The sequence below is a fragment of the Chiloscyllium punctatum genome, chromosome 49 (assembly GCF_047496795.1).
Source record: "Chiloscyllium punctatum isolate Juve2018m chromosome 49, sChiPun1.3, whole genome shotgun sequence".
Taxonomy (NCBI): domain Eukaryota; kingdom Metazoa; phylum Chordata; class Chondrichthyes; order Orectolobiformes; family Hemiscylliidae; genus Chiloscyllium; species Chiloscyllium punctatum.
This window is the reverse complement of record NC_092787.1, coordinates 47,520,307-47,542,084: the sequence shown is the minus strand read 5'-3', so window position 1 is coordinate 47,542,084 and position 21,778 is coordinate 47,520,307. Positions and strand designations below refer to the sequence as shown.

The following is a 21,778-nucleotide window of genomic DNA, read 5'->3' as shown; positions in this document are numbered from 1 at the left end:
CTTTTTTCTAATGAAGACAATCCTAACCTACTCAACCTCTCTTCATTGCTAGCACCTTCCATACCAGGCAACGTCTTCGTAAACCTTCTCTGCACCCTCTCCAAAGCGTCCACATTCTTTTGGTAATGTGGTGACCAGAACAGTACGCAGTATTCTAAATGTGGCTGAACCAAAGACTTGTACAATTTTAACATGACCTGCCAGCTCTTATACTCAACACCACGTCCGATGAAGGCAAACATACCATATGCTTTCTTGACCACTTTATCCATCTGTGCAGCGACCTTCAGGGTACAATGGACCTGAACTCCCAGATCTCTCTGCCCATCAACTTCTCCCAAGACTCTTCCGTTTACAGTATAGTTCGCTCTAGAATTAGACCTTTTGAAATGCATCACATCACACTTGCCTGGATTGAACTCCATCTGCCACTTCTCTGCCCAACTTTCCACTCTATCTATATTCTCCTGCATTCTTTGACAGCCCCTATGCTTTCTACTCCTCCACCAATCTTCAAGTCATTTGCACACTTACTGATCAGACCATCAATGACCTCTTCCAGATCACTTATGTATATCACAAACAACAGTGGCCCAGCACTGATCCCTGTGGAACACTACTGGTCACCTTTCTCCATTTCGAGAAAGGCCCTTCAACTACTACGCCCTGTCTCCTGTTGCTCAACCAGTTCTTTATCCACCTCGCTACAACACTCTGCACACCATGTGACTTCATTTCTCCATTAGCTTACCATGGGGAACCTTAACAAATGCCTCACTAAAGTCCACGCATATGAAATCTACAGCTCTTCCTTCATCTATCAACTTGGTCAGTTCCTCAAAGAACTCAATCTCCCCTGCACAAAACTATGTTGCCCATCACTGATAAGCCCAGCCCATCCTCTTCCAACTATAAATAGATCCTATCCCTCTCCAACAACGTTCCCACCACTGACATCAGGTTCACTGGTCTGTAGTTACCTGGAATATCCTTACCACCCTTCTTGAACAGGGGGGACATTAGCAACTCTCCAGTCCTCCGGCACCTCACCTGTATTTAAGGATGCTACAAAGGTATCTGTCAGGGCCCCAGCTCTTTCCTCTCTTGCCTCCCTCAGCAACCTGGGATAGATCCCATCTGGTCCTGGGGATTTGTCCACCCTAATATCCTTTAGCCTACCTGAAACATCTTCCCTCCTTATGTCAATGTGATCCAGAGTAAACAAACATCTATCTCTAATCTCAACATTCATCATATCCCTCTCCTCAATGAGCACTGATGCAAAGTAATCATCGAGAGTCATTTTCTCAGGTTCAACACAACTTTCTTCCTTATGATTTAGTGGACCAACCCTTTCTCTAGTTACCCTCTTGCCTCTTATGTATGAATAAAAAGCCTTGGGATTCTCCTTAATTCTGCTTGCTAAAGTTATTTCATGACCCCTTTTAGTCTGCTTGATTCCTTATTTAAGATTGGTCCTGATATTCCTCCAAAGCCTGTTCTGTTCTTAGCTGCCTGGACCTTATGTACACTTCCCTTTTTCTCCTGACTAGTTGCACAATTTCTCCTGTCATCCACAGTTCACAAATCTTGCCTTTCCTATCCTTTGCTTTCAAAGGGACATGCCTATCCTGCACTATCTTTGAAAACCTCCCACATACCAAATGTGGACTTTCATTCAAATAGCTACCTCCAATCCACATTTCCCTGCTCTTGTTGAATTTTAATATAATTGGCCTTGGCCCAGTTAGTACACTTCCCTTAGGATCACAGTTATCTTTGTCTATGGGTATTCTAAAACTTACAGAATTGTGGTCAGTGTTCCCAAAGAAATCCTCCACTGCAACTTCTACCACCTGATCTGGCTCACTCCCCAATACCAGGTCCAATATGGCCCCTTTCCTAGTTGGACTATTGACATAATGCTCTGGAAAACTTGCCTGGATGCTCCTTACAAATTCTGCCCCATTCAGACCTCTGATACTAAGTGTATCCCAGTCAATGTTGGGAAAACTAAAATCTCCCATCACCACCATCCTGTTGTTCATAGTTTTCCATAATCTGGTTACCTATTTGTTTTTCTACTGCACGCTCACTGGTGGGAGGCCTGTAGTACAGCCCCAACAATGTAACTGTACCCTTATTTCTCAGCTCTACCCATAATGCCTCGCTGCTCAAGCCCTCCATAATGTCCTCCTTTAGTACAGCCTTGATATCATCCCTGACCAGCAATGCAACTCCTCCCTCCCTTTTACTTCCCTCCCTGTCCTGTCTGAAGTATCTATATCCTAAAACATTTAGTTGTCAATCATGCCGTTCCTTCAACCAAGTCTCTGTGATTTCAGGATCATATACAATTCAGTCAACTCTCCCCTTACTCTTCTAAGCCCCTGTGGAAATAAGCCCAGTTAGTCAACCTATCTTCACAAGACAACCAGATAATTCGAGGTTAATTCCTGTAATCCTCCTCAGAACCAACTCCAATGTATTGGCATCCTTCCTTAAATAAAGAGGCCAAAATCACATTTGAGATGTGGTCTCAACAATATGTTCAATGCTTCTGTAACAAATGTGATGGCGCTGTAGCTTTAAGGGGTTATTTTGTCCTGGTTTTTTTGAAGAGAGGTTTTAGGACCGAGATGCCCAGCTGTCTACTTGGAGAGCCAGTAAATTAAATAGCTTGTGAGGCCTTAGCCTTTTTTTTAAGGTTGAAACAATAGAAGCAGCCTGGATGGGTATCGCCAGTTCTCACAGACCAGGATTTCCAGCTTGCTTTAGTTTTGGGGTTTACGTTTAGGCAGTTGCTGTTGTGGGCTTGAAGAAGTGGAAGCTATCTTTGCCCTCTCTCGGTTACAGCAAGAAGCTGGGGTTTCTTTCTACTGCTGGGTTGGTGTGGAATTGATTTTTCTGAATTTTCCATTTTATGTTTATAGGATGTTATTATATTGGAACAGTTAATTAGCAATAGTTGCTGTATTATTCTATTAAGATTTCCGATGGTGTTAAGTTATTCTAAGTTATTTCTTTTGTTGTATTTTAACTCCCAATGTTTAAATACATTGTATTTTGCTTAATATCGAGTAGTTTGACCAATCAAGCTGCACCTGGAACACAGCACAATAAATTTGTCTTTAAAATAAGGAAACATAAGGGTCTAGGCTACCTTCTTTAAATATTTTGAGGGTTCTGATCTATCCCATAACACAAAGATTAGTTTTCCATCAGCCATCTAAATCACTTATTGTGTCTACACACTAGCTCATGCACTGGACAACTAGTTCCCTCTGGACCTTGGGATTTTGCAATGATTCCCCAATTAATTGATACCCTTTCAAGATTCCTGCCAAAAAGAACAACTTCAATATTTTTCACATTATACTCTAGCTGCCAGACTTTTTGCCCACTCACTCAACCTACCAATACCCATCTTTGTGTCTCTTCATGACATGCTTTCCTACTATCTTTGTATCCTCTGCAAATGTACCTACCATGCCTTTGTTCCCTTCACTTAGTCGCTGACATAAATTGCAAAACATTAATGGTCTAGTGTAGTACCTTGCTGGACAATACTCACCATGTCCTTCCAATTAGAGAAATGCATACCCTTTTCCTTCCAGTCAGCCTGTCTTCTGTCCATGTTAATATGTTATCTACACACTATAAGCTCCTACTTCATGTAATAACTTTTCATCTGGTACCTTGTCAAATGCTTTTTGGAAATCAAATTATAGTACTTCTACATTGCCCTTTACCCACAGCACATGCTACTAGTTCAGAGTTCCAATAAATTCCTTAAACTTGATTTCCTGTTCACAAAGCCATATCGACTCTTCCTGATTATCTTGAGTTTTTCTAAGTGCCCAGATATAACTCTCATCAACATTCTGTTCACACACCTCCCCCATGACAGATGTCTAGCTAACTGGCCTATAGTTTTCTGTTTTCTGCCTCTCTCCCTTCTTGTATAGAGATGCTATATTTGCTATTTTACAGCCTGATGGATCTTTTGAGAACCTAGCAGATGTTGGAAAATTAACACCAACATTTCGATTACATCAACAGGAACCTCTTTTAACACTCTAAGGTTAAATCCATCACGATAGAATCATAGAGTCATACAGCACAGAAACAGAGCCTTCAGTCCAACTAGTCCATAATCCCAAACTAAACCAGTCCCACCTGCCTGTATTTGTACTATCCCTTCAAACGTTTCTTATTCATGTACCTATCTGCCTTTTAAATGTTGTAACTGTACCCACATCCACTACTTTCTCTGAAGGTTCATTCCACATACGAACCAATCTGTGTTAAAAAAAGCCTCTCATGTCTTTTTTAAATCTGTCTCCTCTCATCTTAACAATATGCCCCACAGTCTTGAAATTTCCCATCCCAGGGAAAATACATCTGCTATTCACCTTATCCAAACGCCTCATGATTTTGTAAACCTCTACAAGGTCAACCCTCAAACTCCTAGGCTCCAGGGAAATAAGTCCTAGCCTATCCAACCTCTCCTTATAACTCAAACCCTCTATTCCCAGCAATGTCTTGGTAAATCTTTCCTGAACCCTCTCCAGCTTAATAATATCTTCCCTATAACATAGCGACCAGAACTGGACACAGTACTCCAGAAGAGGTCTCACCAATGTCCTGAACGTCTCAACATAACATCCCAACTCCAATACTCAAAGTTATGCTTATTTGTGCTTGTCATTGAGCCCTATCATTTTGTTTTGTTGTGAAAGCTGAGCGCTTTCAGATATATTTTTGGCATTTAATTGTCACTAGCCTTCTGTGTCATATATGCTGAGGTAATTCTCATTGTCCCTTCCTACCTTCATTGCCTATGTTAGTATTTTCCTCTCATGTCTTGACTACATGATTCATGATTCACTCTATCTCCACAAGCTCAATAAAACATTAATTTATATAATACTATACAGAAAAATAATATAATTATATAATGCACTAATACTGCATGTTGCAGTCAGGATCGTGATTCTTCATAACTGAGACTCCATTTTAACACAACTTCAGAGAAATACTTCAGACTCAAGCGTTTAGTTTGCCATCTAATTCCCTTTGACAATGATGTACAAGTTTTGTGCACCCATTATGTTGAATGGATGATTAGTTTGTACCCTACCAAACGTGAATTAAAAGAGAATTCCAGCATAGAGCAGAATGGCTGAGCGGCCTGTCTGTGTGGGGAACAATAAATTCTACGTAATACTGATGTGTGATTTGTGGCCCTCTACCCAACTCTCACCCGCTCTTCATCTTTCCAGGGGACTCCACGGAGCCTGGTGTAGAGCTCCATGTGCTCCCGGGCTGTGAGCTCATCGAAAAGAGCATCAAACTGTGGACAGTATCCAATACTCTGCTGCACCTTGAGCAGGTCCTTGAGAATACTGCAACAGACAACAAACAGGAAGGTAGGTGTAGTACAGTGCTGCCTTGCATGGTTGCGCTTAACTCTGAACTTCTCCTTTGAAGCTAAGGCTGAAATCAATGACTGAGAGTTGACCTAATAGATAGATAGATAGATAGATAAATAGATAGAGAGAGAGAGAGAGAGAGAGAGAGAGAGAGAGAGAGAGAGAGAGAGTGAGAGAGCGAGCAAGAGAGAAAAAGAGAGAGAGAGAAAGAGGGGAGGGGTGTGGTGGGGGGAAGAGAGAGAGAGAGAGAGATAAGGGGATGGGGGGAAAGAGAGAGAGAGAGCGACACAGACATGGCGGGGGGGGGAGGGGGGAGAGAAAGAGAGGGAGAGAGAGAGACACGGGGGAGGGGGAGAGAGAGTGAGAGTGAGAGTGAGAGAGAGAGAGAGAGAGAGAGAGAGAGAGACGGGGGAGGGGGAGAGAGAGACAGAGAGACAGACAGACAGGGGAGGGGGAGAAAGAGAGAGACAGACAGACAGACAGACCGAGTGTGTGTGAGAGAGAGAGAGAGAGAGAGAGAGAGAGAGAGAGAGAGAGAGAGAGAGAGAGAGAGAGAGAGATAGATAAGTGCATACAGTGCAAGAAAGACCCTTTGGCCCAATGCGTCTGCAATGATAATAATTACCGCTAAAAGTGCGCTAATCCCAATGTCCTGCACTTGACCCATATCCTTGAATGTTAAGATAGTTTAAGTGCTCATCCAAATATTTTTTAAAGGTTGTAAGGTTTCCAGCCTCCACTACCTTCCCAGGCAGTGTATTCCAGATTCCCACTATCCACTGAGTGAAAAGGTTTTTTTTCCCCCAAAATCCCCTCTGAATCTCCTGTCCTATACCCTATGATCAAGCACCTTCCTTTTTCTGGCAGAAATAGGCCACTCTGTTCAGCTTAGATTCCCTACAGTATGGAAACAGGCGCTTCGGCCCAACAAGTCAACACCGATCCTCCGAGGAGTAACCCACCCAGGCTCGTTCCCCTGCCCTAATTTACCCCTGACACTACAGGCAATTCACCTGGCCTGCACATCTTTAGATTGCGGGAGGAAACCGGAACACCTGGAGGAAACCCACGCAGACGCAGGGGAATGTGCAAACCCCACACAGACAGTCACCCGAGGCGGGAATTGAACCCGGGTCCCTGGTGCTGTGAGGCAGCAGTGCTAACCACTGAGCCACCGTGCTGTTGATTTACCTGTTTCCATTCACAAAGGCCTCTCCACCTGTTGTACTCTCGTCCCCAGTCAGCATCTTGAATGTTGTCGTTTTCCCGGCTCCGTTCACTCCCAGTAAGCCAAAGCATTCTCCAGGACGCACACCTGTACATAAACGATCTACCGCAAGGATTCTGCCCATCCTCCGAGACTTGTACACCTGGAGGTGGCACAGATAGAACGACTGTCAAGTCTGAATGTTAGTTTTCTGATTTTATCATCCAGTCACTGAATACAACTCGTAGATACATGACCTCTATTAATCATTAGCCAGGAATTTCAGTACATTTAGAAAGCTTGGCATAATTGATCTATTTTAGCCTCCTGAATGGTATATTTTTATGGATGATATCCAAACTTTTTGAAGAGGAGGCACATTTTTTTGGGAATTCAATGTATATTAGAAATAGCCCTAAGATGACTGTTTATCTCAGCTGTGTTATGCCTCACGGTCAGGATATCAATGGAACCTTAGGGATTCATTATGTCAGTACGCCTTATAGAAACATGCTGATATCATCAGCAGGTCAGTGCGTGACAAGAAGGGATAAATGCCACAGACTCCATCTGAGCTAGAATCACGTAAAGCATGATATAGTATTGGAAGCATTCGACGATGTGCAACTTCATAGTTTAATGCTAATCCTGACATACGTGTGCCTGTTGATGTAATATATGTGCGTTAAAGCTGTAATATCTATTAGATTCTTTAACAGCACAAAATCCACACCCAGTTTCCCATTTTACAGATACATAAGCTGGTTCACGTAAAATACCACGCTAGAGGCAACCTCTCCATGCAGAATAACACTTCACAGGAGGCGGCTATTTACCCCATTATGCCTGTGTCGAATCCTTCTAAGAATTATCTATTTATATTCTCTTCCATGCCTCATTATCTGTAGACTTCCTTCAAGCATTTATTTGATTCTCTTTTGAAAATTATTATTGAATCTCCTGCTGCCACCCATTTCATGTAGTGCACTCCAGATCATAACCCACCTAAGGTTTCGGTGGAGTTACACAGAGTATGGACAGCACAAAAACCTATAGACGCACCACAGAAAGCATTCTATTTGGATGCATTGCGGCTTGGTATGGCAACTATGCTGCCTAGGACTGTAAAAAAACACATATTTGTGTAGACAGCCCAGAATGTAAGCCAAATTTCCATCTATTGACTCCATCTGTACTTCTCACTGCCTTGGAGAGGCAGCTAACATCATTAAAGACCCCTCTCACCCCAGTTATAATCTCTTCCAACCTCTTCGGTTGGGCAGGTGATATAAAAGTTTAAAGACGTGTATCAAGAGGTTAAAGATTAGCTTCTTCCCCGCTGTTATGAGACTCCTGAACGGACCTCTCAAATTTCAAATGCAATGTCGGTCTTGCTTTTTGTGCACCTTCTTTGCAGCTGTAACTGTACTTCTCGTTCTGTTCTATTACCCTAATGCACTTGGTAATGCATGATCTGCCTGCGTTGCATGCAAAACAAAACTTTTCACTGAACCTAGGTACATGTGACAATAATAAATCAAATCAAATCAGATCAGACAGCCCAACTAATTCATTCATGTTCCACTCAAGTGTCCTTCTATTCTTCCGAATTTTTCGCATGTTACCTCTGGTTTTATTTGCAGATGACCTTAAAACTGTATCCTCTGGTTACTGACCCTCTGTTACAGAATACAACATCACCTATTTCATTTCTTTGGTTTTACTATTATCCTTTTATGAAATGTGGGCATTGTTGGCAAGATGTCAATTTCTCATTATCCTTGAACCGAGTGGTTTGCTAGGCCAAGTCAGAGGGGAGTTGAGAGTCAACCACATCGCTGCAGGTCTGCAGTCACACGTAAACCAGACCAGGTAAGGATGTCAGATTTCATTCCTTAAAGATGATTAGTAAACCATTTGGCTTTTTACAACGATCAACAGTGGCTACAAAATTGCTATGAGACTAGCTTTTTAAATTCCAGATTATTTTTTTAAAACTGAATTCAAATTTCACCATCTGTCAAAGTGAGATTCAAACGCATTTCCTTAGAACATTAGCCAGGAACACTAGATTACTAGTCCAGTGACAATACCGTTCTGTCATGGTCTACCCTTGAAGTTCAGGATTTAGAATATCAAAAGTCATAATGACCTTCAATAAGCGATTAAATCTCCACTAACATTACTGCTCACAGGAGGATCAGAAATATTTCAATACAATCTAAGGTGCCATTCTGCAGGCAAGTCATTACATTGAGACTCTGTCTGTCCTCTCAGGTAGATATAAAGGAGCTCAGGCACTATTTCTATAAATAATGGACTCCCACACACATCTTGGGGTGTATTGATCCCTCAATCAACATCAATTCAATACATTATTCACTAGTCATTAGCACACTGCTATTGTGGGATCTTGCTGTGTAGTGGATAGCATGGGCAAGTTGGGCCAAAGGAGCTGTTCCATGCTTTAGATCTCTACGATTCTATGACTTGACTATTCTGTTCCCTAAGTTGAGGCAGACTTTGCAATTAGTAATGAAATAAAAACAATGCTTGCTGGCATTATCCTTGCAGTTTCTATAAACATTTGTGGGCTCTTTCATAGTGACCAGGCTGCTGAAACAATGGTGTACCCTGTGGATCTGGGATCTGTGCGTTTAGAAGTCTCTTTGACCAAAGATACTGAAGTATTCATACTGGAGAACTACAAGTTAGACTATTAAATTCAATTTAGAATCAGGAAGCAAAGTAACGAGAGGGGATGCAGTAAGGAAAATGTTGGAAATAAGAGTACAAATTATTTTTAAAATATTTTTAAAATATTTCACAATAACTAAAATCTGAAGGTAAGACAGTTGACTCTTGTAAATGTAAACATGGAGCATAGGACACTTTGTTTGGGAATAATTAAGATGTGTCACACCTTAAAAAAAGTTTACTTTTCAATGGATGAGTCCTGACATTTCTGCTGTGGTTAATGAGGGTCCAGATGATTGTCTCTAATAAGAGAGCAGCCTACGCTCCCAGAAGGACTATGGCGACTTTAACTTTCCCGGAACATACCACACTTTTGTTTTAGAATTCCTACAGTGTGAAAACAGGCCCTTCAGCCCAACAAGTGCACACTGACACTCCGAAGAGTAACCCACCCAGATCCATTCCCCTACTACTCTACATTTTCCCCTGACTAATGCAGCTAACCTACACACCCCTGAACACTATGGGCAATTTAGCATGGCTAATTCACCTGACCTGCACATCTTTGGACTGTGGGAGAAAACTGGAGCAAACCCATGCAGACACAGGGAGAATGTGCAAACTCCACACAGACAATTGCCCAAGGCTGGAATCAAACTTGGGTCCCTGGCGCTGTGAGGCAGCAGTGCTAACCACTGAGCCACGAACACACTTCATGTGTTGCAGTGCCAAGTCATTTGGAGTCATCGAGTCATACAGCACAGATTCAGACCCTTCGGTCCATTCAGTCTACGCCGACGATAATCCCAACTTAAACTAGTGCTACCTGCCTGCTCCTGGCCCATATCCCTCCAAACATTTCCTATTCATGTAATTATCTTAATGTATTTTAAACATTGCAATTATACCCACATCAAACACTTCCTCGAGAGGTTAATTCGATATACACTGTGTTAAAAAATTTGCTCCTCAGGTCTTTTTTTAAATTTCTCTCCTCTCAAATTAAAAAATGTGCCCCCCATCCTGGGGAAAAGACAACGACCATTAATCTTATCTATCTCCCTCATTATTTAAGAAACTTCTATAAGGTTGAGTGAAGCTTCAAGAGGTGCAGGATAACTGGATACTAGAAACCTTAAAATGTATGCAGGCTGACAACAGAATTTGCTCTCTGATTTACTCCTTGAAATCGAACTTAAGTGGCAATAGTCACACAGTCTTCGCAACCACAAAGACTGAACCAATATAATAGCAATAATTAATTTGCTCATGGGATGTAGGCATTGCTGGCTGAGTCAGCATTTATTGTCCATCCCCAATTGCCCAGAGTGTAGCTGATGGTCAAATTAAATGCTGTGGATCTGGAGTCACATGCAGGCCAGACCAGGTAAGGACAGCAGATGTTTGTCCATATAAGAACCGGATGGGATTTAATGACACTCAACAGAACCATTAGATTGACTTTGATTTTTTTTAGATCTATTTCATTGAATTCAAATACTACCAGCTTGCATAGTGGGACTTGAAACCCATGTCTCCAGAACATTAGCCCTGGGTTCTGGACTGTCATGACCACTATGCTAACACCTCAATTACAAACTGTAAAGTACTTTGGAATGCCTTCCACACTAGAACACAACATAAGGAATAACAGGCTGCTCAGTCCCTTGAGATGAGGTTTATAAGGTCACTAGGGGTATGGATAGCGTGAACAGCCAAGGTCTTCTTCCCAAGTAAGGAGAGTCCAAAACTAGAAGGCATAGGTTTAAGGTGAGGGGGAAAGGTTTTAAAAGGGACCTGAGGGGTAACTTTTTCACACAGAGGGCAGTGCATGTATGGCATGAGCTGCCATAGGAAGGTTAAAATTAGAGGTTTGATAGAGTTGGTACTATTATAATATTTAAAGGGCATTTGGATGGGTACATGAATAGGAAAGGTTTAAAGTGATATGGGCCAAATGCTTAAAAATGGGACTAGATTAATCTAGGATATCTGGTCGGTGTGGACAAGTTGGGCCAAAGGGTCTGCCTCTGTGCTGTATGACTGTACAGATTGGTTCCACCAGTCAAAAAGATCCAAGCTGATTTGATGTGGCCTGAACTCCAGTTTCTTGCCTGTCCCTTATAACCATGAACTCTTTTATGAACCAAAATTCCCACTCATCCTTGCAGCAGTTCAATGATCCTGCCTCCACTACTTGTTGAGGAAGAAAATTCCAAACAATAATAACCCTTTGGGAGAAAAGAAATCCTTCTGATCTCCATGTTAAAGGAGACACTCCTATTCTGAAATTTTATCCCAATTCAGATTCCATAATGAGGAGAAACTTTTATTACCACCTTGTTAAGGTCTCCTTGAATCCTCTTTGTCACTCACCTAACCTCCAGTGGGTATAATCCCAATGTTTTCTCAGAAGATAATCCTGTTACCTCAGAAACAGCCTAGTGAATCTTCTCTCAACAGCTCACATTGTAAGAAGGCTGGGCATGTGGTGCAAAGGCATTGAGAAATGGAAAGGTTTCCTTCAAAGAGACAGTATTCTCAATGTTCCCATTTCACTTTGCTTTACCTTTGTCAGGTTCTGAATTTTAAGAACGTCAGTATCGGCATCTCCTCGCAGCACACGTCTCCTCTCATTCCCCACATCGATATCATCATCTTCTATTGGCTTGTTAGAAACTGGCAAGCGCCTATTAGGCACAAGGAGGACTCAATAATGTGATGAAGCAAAATAGACTTTCCAAAGCAAATACAATTCCATACGCTCCTGATCGAAGTGCATACATTATATACAATAGCATGCTCAAGAGAAATCACAAGATTACAATTGACGTTTGGTTAAAAAGATCCTAAAGACCATTTATCACATTGTCAACAATAAATTAGCACTAATTTGAGAGTTGAATGCCCCTATCTCACCATCTTGTTCAACTTTCCCATCATTGTAAAAATGATCAGAGTCCTTATCCAATATTCAATGCTGATGGTTCCAAATTTTCTCCTAAATGCCGTGATGCCTGAAGTCATTGCTTTTGGTTACTGCTCCAAATTCCATTCCCTAGCAATCAACTTTGCCCCTCTCCGTAGTAAATCTCTTGAGACTGATCCAGACCATTTGCAACTTTGGTGACATATTTTACCCCAAAATGAACTTCTGACTAAATGCAGGCCATTCCCAAGTATCAGCTATTTCTATCTCCTGAATACAGGCTGAGTGTCCCTCGACTTCAGCTCATCTGCATTTTTTTGAGATACATTTGCAGGATGAGGATGGAGATGGAGATCAGCGTCGAGGGTGTGTTGCTGGAAAAGCACATCAGGTCAGGCAGCATCCGAGGGGCACATATGCCTGAAACGTCGATTCTCCTGCTCCTCGGATGCTGCCTGACCTGCTGTGCTTTTCCAGCAACACACACTCGACAGTTCAGAGTAAGCCACTGGAGTCACACGTAGGTCACACGTAGGTGAGGATGGCAGATTTCCGTCCCGAAAGGGGATTCGTGAACAAGCTGAGTTTTTTTTTTGACAACTGATAATTGTTTCCTTAGACACTTAATTCCAGACTTCTTTAAAATTTAATTCAAACCAGAGTCCCCTGACCATTACCCAGGTCTCTGGATTAATAGTCTAGCAACAACAACCTTCCCCCTTGCCATCCACTGCCAAAGCTCTCCTCTGAGTCTTTGTTACCTCTGGATATGACTAGATTAGATTAGATTACTTACAGTGTGGAAACAGGCCCTTCAGCCCAACAAGTCCACACCACCCCGCCGAAGCACAACCCACCCATACCCCTACATTTACCCCTTACCTAACACTACGGGCAATTTAGCATGGCCAATTCACCTGACCTGCACATCTTTGGACTGTGGGAGGAAACCGGAGCACCCGGAGGAAACCCACGCAGACACGGGGAGAACGTGCAAACTCCACACAGTCAGTCGCCTGAGGCGGGAATTGAACCCGGGTCTCTGGTAGCTGTGAGGCAGCAGTGCTAACCACTATGCCACTGTGCCGCCCATTCCAATGATCTTCTACCTGGTTTCCCACATGCTACCTTCCAATAACCTGGGTCTTTCAAACTTCAGCTGTCTACCATTCTAACTCAGATAACAACCATTCCCTCATTGCACAAATCAGAAAGGAGGGCTGATCCAGACTTAAGGATTCATACAGCAGTGAAGCTGATCCTTGCTAAAAAAGTCAAGAGAGTTAGGCTGAGCCAGACTAACTCCCAGTTGAGAAAAATCTTGACCTCCTTTACAATTCTTGTCCTCATTTTAAATCACCTCCATGTCCTTTCTATCTCTGTAATCTCCAGTTCCACAATCCTCATGGTATCATTTTGGTCTCTTGAACATCCACAACATCCAACATAATACCCCAATCGATTTGGAGTCATATTTTGTTCGATAAAACAAACCACTTTGAAATGCTCAGGGGTGTTTCACTAGATATCCCAATATGGTTAAAGGTGTGAAATAACTATTTAGTTTTTCTGTCCCACTCTCACCCAGATTTCCATTTAAGCGGTGAACAACTGGGTGACAAGAAACAAACAAAGAAATTGCAGGAAAAACTCATTAGGTCTGGCTGCACCGGTGGAGAGAAATCAGAGTCTGAGCGGCACGGTGGCTCAGTGGTTAGCACTGCTGCCTGACAACACCAGGGACCCAGGTTCAATTCCAGCCTCAGGTGACTGTCTGTGTGGAGTTTCCTCCCACAGTTCAAACATGTGCAGATTAGGTGAATTGGCCATGCTAAATTGCCTAGAATGATAGGTCCATTAGTCAGGAGTAAATATAGGGTAGGGGAATGGGTCTGGTTGGGTTACTCTTCGGAGGGTCGGTGTGGACTTGTTGGGCCGAAGGACCTGTTTCCATACTGTAGGGAATCTAATCTAATCAACATTCTGGGTCAAGAGACGCTTCATCAGAACTCTAACAAGAAATATACATGTTTGTGTGCACTGTTAGCCTGCAGCCTTGGTGCATCGCAAAATATTGGTCTTCCTTGACTTTCTCTGTTCCATTTCACAGATCTCTTCCTAAGTGGAAAATATAAAGCCATTGCCAAAACTCTCTTGACTCTTTTAGCAAGGATCAGCTTCACTGTTGTATGAATCCTGAAGTCTGGATCAGCCCTCATTTCTGATTTGAGTTGCCTGCTAAATTTTTTTAATAGTAGCTATAGGGAATTTTTAGAAATTCTGAATTTGAGGGTAGGGCAAGAGAGGGTAGTCAGCACTGTGCATTGTATCCGGGTGCCACAAAGATCACAGGAATAACCCATGCATGCACATTTTTGACAAATATGCAAGAACATATAGCACTTCAATGATTTTCCATCAAGTTGGCAACTCTAGACGGCACACGAGCTTACAGATAGCATGCATTCGCTTAGTCACTTAATAGACTTACTGTGGCTTTCTGAAGAAGTTGTACTGGCACATGATGGTGATGAAAAAGCCCACAAACCCCTCTATCGTCATGGCAACAAGGCCTCGTGTCACGATGTCCCATTCAAAAGGCGATTTCATTTTGCCAAACTGGCCTGCCGGGAGAAATTGTACACAGGCTTCACTCTGGTCATTTTTCAATGGCAACAGGTTACATTGAAATAAAAAACACCAAATTCACCACTGCCTGAAACTGTGATGTCCGCTACCGACACTGCCACTGCATTCCACATGTCCATGGGGTGAAGAACAATCACATAGGTGAGGTCATGTCAAAGTAGATCTCAGGATGGGTTAGAACCTTCAGCTGTGGTAGGGCAAAGGGAGGAGTTTTATACACAAATGAATTTGACCACTCCCTTAATTCCTCGAAATGGCTGTGCAGACTACTTTGTTGATTTGTTGGTGGATAGAAGGTAAAAGTCCCAGTGGATTATGGGCTGCTCTCTCACTAGAGAAAGAGGACTGATGGCGGTTTAACCTGAGGGGCACCACACCTCAGGAGAGGAGAGTCCTTCATGGTAACCTCCGTCGGTACCTCAGGGAATTGAAAATGTGCTGTTGGCATCACTCACCAGCTGTCCAGCCAACTGAGCTAACAGGCCCTTGGTAGATGGATAAGAGCGGACACAACATCTTACACTAACTTTGTGAAATTTCCAGCTGATTAACCATTGGTTGCCACCTTGATTGTTCGAAAGAAAATTGACCAACCAGGTTGGTCGCTGGAATCATGTATTCTAATGCTCATTGGTCTTTTTTTTTGGTCAGTGACTGGTCTCATACAGAAACCTAATACCGTCCATAAGCCTCTGAATTAAACAAATAAGTGGAGTTTGATAATGGAACGCATTCATGCTCTCTGTAGGGACACACCCCACAATACAAAATTAAGTTGCAGTTTGGCTAAAGGGCTAAATGTGCAGAGAGATATTGCAATAGCTTAACCAGGTGAAACAACATACCTGACTACACACCTTGCTTTCCAATCTGTTAACTGACATCTTAGTCACTGGGAGAGGCCTCATGTTTCCTGACCATCATAAGGAGCTGACAGTGGGAGGTTATGTTACATTAACCAATTCTCTTGCTGTCAGATCCACCCCATTTACACCCTGAAGTTGATTTGCTGGGAATGGAGAATTGTATATGCTAGCATTCACATATCCTGAACTGTCTCAGCCATGTTCAGGACATGATTAGGAACATGGATAGATCTGTCTCGCACAAACGTAGTTACGGTATTAGAAAATGCATTTGAAATGTTGCCAGTCTGTGCCTCCTGGAGTGAAACAATACAACAGTTTGTGAGGTCTTCCTTATTTGATTTGCTGCAAGTCCTCATTCATTCCCTGTCACTTAATCGAGATAGCGAAAGTGAGGACTGCAGATTAGAGTCAAGAATGTGGTGCTGGAAAAGCACAGCAGGTCAGGCAGCATCCGAGGAGCAGGAGAGTTGACGTTTCGGACAAAACCCCTTCATCAAGAAATCTTCCTGATGAAGGGCTTTTGCCTGAAATGTCAACTCTCCTGCTCCTCAGATGCTGCCTGACCTGCTGTGCTTTTCCAGCACCACACTCTCGACTTAATCCAGATGGCCAAGGAAGAATGTGAGCTCGATGTGGTGAAATGCAAAGTTTATACGAGCAAACCTTCAACAAATAGTCATGATTCGGAGATGCCGGTGTTGGACTGGGGTGTACAAAGTTAAAAATCACACAACACGAGGTTATAGTCCAACAGGTTTAATTGGAAGCACACTAGCTTTCGGAGCGACACTCCTTCACAATCACCTGATGAAGGAGTGTCGCTCCGAAAGCTAGTGTGCTTCCAATTAAACCTGTTGGACTATAACCTGGTGTTTTGTGATTTTTAACTTTCAACAAATAGCGCATTTTCCACTTGCAATGACTAGTTGACCATTCTTCACTTTTTCATGGTTGAGATACACTGCTATATAGGCAAGATTTATACTTTGGCTGGTTACCAATAAACAGTAACGATTGCTCAATATATGTAATTGATCGTTAAGTACAGAATACAAAAAGGCTTGTCTGGTCAGGGTTTTACTATAAAATAGCAACATGACCTTGTTAACAGCTTACTACACTGAATATAATGTAAAAGGTGTTCCCACAACACATTGAGATTAATATATTTAAATAATGTAGAAGTTTGCTATATTGGTTAGAATGATAGCACAACTAATTTGCTCCCAATTCTCTCTGCACTCTCATCCACAATCATAGCCCCAAATTTCCTTCTCTTCTGATCAATATATAATTGTTCTCTCTCTTTCATTACACATTCTGACGTTCCTGTTGTATAATAAGTTTTATAAGACAAGCTCTGATTTAATATAACACAGGAGCTTGCTGCTGTAACTACTGCTGCAAGGGTGGTTATTCTAATGGTATGCCACTCTCGTTCTCAAGAGTTTGTTTCTGCCTTTTATATTACAACTGCCCCTTTCTGTAAAGCAAGGGCATACTGGAAGCCAAAAAAAAAATGTGTAAGCCAATGATTCTCATTGACACGAGTAACATCGGGGGTGAACACTTGTTTGCACAGTGCCACCATCTCAATCCTAGAATTTATTCACAAAAGCAGATGTCTCTGCCAAAGGAGATATGTAAATGGCATTATTGGGTAATGATGCAGACAATGTTCGAAACCTTCCTTCTGCAGTCATCTTCCTTTTTAATGGTCAACATTAAAGTCTTGAGTAACAGTTTCATATTTACCTATTTTTGCGTAGTATTCATTGATGTACTCATTGTAAGCCATTTCCATCAGTCCATGGCCTAGGTTATAATTTGGGAAGATGAGGAAACAGGATTTCAGGTAGCTGTTGACAGCTTTCAGGTCCTGCAAAGACATGGCCAAGAAGGTACAGGACATTGGAAACATACCCAACTCTATTAAACATAAACAAGTACAAGGATAATTGTAAAACCATTACTGTCCAAAAACAGACAAAAGGACTCTCAACGTAGATGTTAAAGACTGCACTCAATAATGTTCAATGTCATATCTTAATGAAGACCTACCATCACGTGATTATCCTCCTCCCGCTATTTTCATGGCTGTTAGTTTTAATACATGGGCTATTGTGAGCGCTTTCCTACACCTCTCATAAACTAAACACACAACTGGCAAACACAGGTGCTCAGCAATCAGAGGTCAGGAATAATATTACATTTTGCATTCCCACAATGGACTGGAAATAAAACCACTTTTATTGCAATGTCACCAAGGATCCCTCTATCTCTGTCAAGACATGGAGAAAAGGAAATCTACGCTTTTCCATTTTATTGCTTGAAGCTTTTGATAGTCCTCCCATAGAGTTATAGAGTTGTGCAACATCGAAACAGACCATTCAGTCCTACCCATCCAAGCTGATCAGATGTCCAAAATCAATCTTGTCCCATTTGCCACCATTTGGCCCATATCCCTCCAAACCCTTCCTATTCACGTACCCATCCAGATGCCTTTTAAATGTTGTAATTGTACCAGCCTCCACAACCTTCTGTGGCAGCTCATTCCATTCACACACCACCCTCTACCTGAGAAAGTTGCGGTGTAAGTCCCTTTAAAGTCTTTCTCCCCTCACCTTAAAACTATGCCCCCTAGGACTTTCCTACCCTCGGGGAAAAAAATCCTTGGCTACTCACCCTATCCACGCCCCTCATGATTTTATAATGTCTATACAGTCACCCCTCAGCCTCCAGGGAAAATAGCCTCAGCTTACCCAACTTCTCCCTATAGCTCCAACCTTGGCAACATGCTTGAAAATCTTTTCTGCTCCCTTTCAAGTTTAGCAACATCTTTCCGACAGCAGGGAGACCAGAAATGAATGCAGCATTCTAATAGTGACCATTCTTCATAGTTTACCAAAGAGAATGATTGTCAGCAAGGAATGTAGTGGTCTAGCTAACCACAGTTTTCATTTGTTATCTGATCCTACGTAGTTCCATCCCTTAAAGGACATCAGTGAACCTGACAGGTATTTGCGACATTTGGCACTGGTTTCATGAATGCCATTTAGTTAGCATTTTTAAAAATTCTTACTGAATTCACTATCTGCCACAGTGGGATTTGAACACAGAACATTAGTCTGGAGCCCAATAACATTACCATTACAGCACCACCTTGGTATCCTTCATTTGGGTGGTGTCCTTGCTCTTTTGGATATCATTGTTTAATAAAAAACAAATGATCAAACCGCAGAATATGCAACACCCGCCCATTTACTTCCTCTCTCCTCAGTATCCAAGGCTCCAGATACACCTTCCAGATGATGCAGCTCTTTATCTGCGCTTCACACAATCTAGTCTACAGTATTCACTGCTCATAATGTGGTCTCCTCCACATGAGGGAGATGACACACAGACTGAGTGACTGGTTTGCAGAACACCTATGTTCCATCAGCAAAAATTACCCCGAGGTTCTGGCTGCCTGTCATGTTAACACACCAGTCTGTTCACTGGGCGAGATCTCTGTCTCAGACTTGCTGTAGTGCTCTAGTGAAGCTCAGAGCAAGCTGGAAGAACAATATCTCATTTCTCATTTGGGGGCCTGGCAGCCTTCTGGACTCAGTATGGAGTTCAATAATTTTAGAATCTGAACACCTACATCCATGTCCTTTACCCACCCGTACACCCCTCGGCCCTGTCATGACATTGACTGCTTTCAGCACAGCCAACCCATTCTCACCCAGTCATGGTCCCCATCATCAGCTTCTCTTTCTCCCTGGCAGACCATCATCCATTCTTGGTCTGCCTAGCTGTCATTCTCTCCTTCTGGGCGGCACGGTGGCACAGTGGGCGGCACGGTGGCACAGTGGTTAGCACTGCTGTCTCACAGCGCCAGAGACCCGGGTTCAATTCCCGCCTCAGGCGACTGACTGTGTGGAGTTTGCACGTTCTCCCCGTGTCTGCGTGGGTTTCCTCCGGGTGCTCCGGTTTCCTCCCACCGTCCAAAGATGTGCAGGTCAGGTGAATTGGCCATGCTAAATTGCCCGTAGTGTTAGGTAAGGGGTAGATGTAGGGGTAGGGGTAGGGGTATGGGTGGGTTATGCTTCGGCGGGGCGGTGTGGACTTGTTGGGCCGAAGGGCCTGTTTCCACACTGTAAGTAATCTAATCTAATCTAATCTAATCTAATCTCCACCAATCAGCTCACTCCTTTCAACCCCCACCCCCACCGCCCCCCCCTTCCATCAACATATTACATCACCATATCCAAGCCAATCTCAGTTCTGAAGTACAGTCATTGGACAAGAAATGTTGACTCTGCTTTTTCTCCACAGATGTTGCCAGACCTGCTGAGTTTCGCCGGAAATTTCTATTTTGGTTTCAGATTTCCAGCAAACACAGTTCCTGCTTTTATATTACCATTCACTGTATGCTGCCTATATGTGAAGGCATGCCGGATTGTGACAGTGCACTTAATAGGGCAAGAGGCACTTGTGGCCAAGAACATTTTGGGGTTCACGGTTTCAAATTTGCATTTTGTCCACATTCGCAGGATTGGGTCAGTACATCTGTCCATTTCAGAACAGTCCCACCAATTCCTGATGAAGGGCTTATGCCTGAAACGTCGATCCTCCTGCTCCTCGGATGCTGTCTGACTGGCTGTGCTTTTCCAGCACCACACACTCGATTCTGATCTCCAGCATCTGCAGTCCTCACTGTCTCCCAACAGTCTAACAATTATGACTGTTTCTGGAGAAATCCCACCACCATTAACGCCTGCTTGAGTCAACTAGGCAAGGTTGATAGTATATATTAAAAAAAACACTGCAGATGCTTGGAATCAGAAACCAAAAGAGAAATTGACGGAAAACTCAGCAGGTCTGGCAGCATCTGTAGACAGAAAGCAGAGTTAACATTTTGGGTCCAGCGACTCTTCTTTAGCAAGTCAATAACATGTAGCCTTGTCAGTAATGGACACAGTCCTCAGAACACATGTAGAAATTCAACAATGACAGTCCTTAAACAGAAACAAAACCAATGATTCTTCACACTATATATGCTCACATACAAACTGAATTTTTGAGGGCAACGTTCTAAGCCAAAAGCCATTGGGTCAACTCTTCTATAGGTAAAGTTTTCAGGTGTTGATTTGCATGCTTGATTTGAGGCCAAGTTGAAGCCAAAAAAGGATCATCACAATGGAATAAAGTTTCAAAAAAAAAGTTTATGAATGATCATTCACAACGTAATCACTTCCCATAAATTGAATAAATGAAAACAAAACTCAAATGCAGCGATGTTTTAAGCTCTGACTTACTGGTATGCATTTTCATTAGGCTTAATACATTTAAAATTAAATAAATTGCTAACATCTCCAGGATTGTACTCTGGTACTGAATTTTTGGACCTTGATTCCTGAAATACAAAGGTTCACTTTTACATGACGTACATGTCAAATTACAGTTTCTTAATCCAAAAAATGATGGGAGTGATCTTTACAGAAGATTGACCCATGCATGTGAGTACATGTTGACTCATACAGTAGTGTACACGCTTTGTATCCAAGACTAATGGTAGGATACACGATCAAATGTAACAACAGCAGCACCAGAAATAACATAATCAACGTCACAGCTGAGTAAAAGCAGGCAATAATCCAAGAGGCAGGCTAATTGCCCACCACTTGACCTTTGCTCTCCAACTTACTCATTGTGGGAAGTATGGCAGAAAGGGAAGTGAAACTGCAGGAGAAGGTAGAATTTTACACCATTCAAATACTCACCTTGTCATGTTCAAAAAGTTGAAGCAAGAAGGTAGCAACCGTTGCCGTGATACCAATGAAGAGGTTGATGACAATCAGGAAGACATAGGCTGTACTGGGAACCTCAAACCAGAAGGAGGCAGGATACATAATTGGTGTGATTGACCAACTGTAGAGCAAGCAGCAACAGTAAAGGTCAGTGATCATGCCCCTACTTTCCAAGTTTATGCTCCTCCCTCTTTTCA

At 42.6% G+C, this 21,778-nt stretch overlaps 1 protein-coding gene across 4 annotated transcripts in view; it reads right to left on the bottom strand.

The window, feature by feature from the left end:
• Positions 1-21,778, bottom strand: part of abca2 (ATP-binding cassette, sub-family A (ABC1), member 2) — a 548,786-nt gene that overhangs the window by 57,241 nt on the left and 469,767 nt on the right. For all 4 annotated transcript variants that reach the window (XM_072566424.1, XM_072566423.1, XM_072566425.1 and 1 more), the window contains exons 37-42: positions 21,555-21,702; positions 17,542-17,665; positions 14,760-14,892; positions 11,909-12,029; positions 6,627-6,805; positions 5,267-5,408 (exon numbers count right to left, since the gene is read on the bottom strand). In XM_072566424.1, coding sequence (XP_072422525.1) covers positions 5,267-5,408; positions 6,627-6,805; positions 11,909-12,029; positions 14,760-14,892; positions 17,542-17,665; positions 21,555-21,702 — 847 coding nt within the window. The remainder of the gene's footprint in view (positions 1-5,266; positions 5,409-6,626; positions 6,806-11,908; positions 12,030-14,759; positions 14,893-17,541; positions 17,666-21,554; positions 21,703-21,778) is intronic.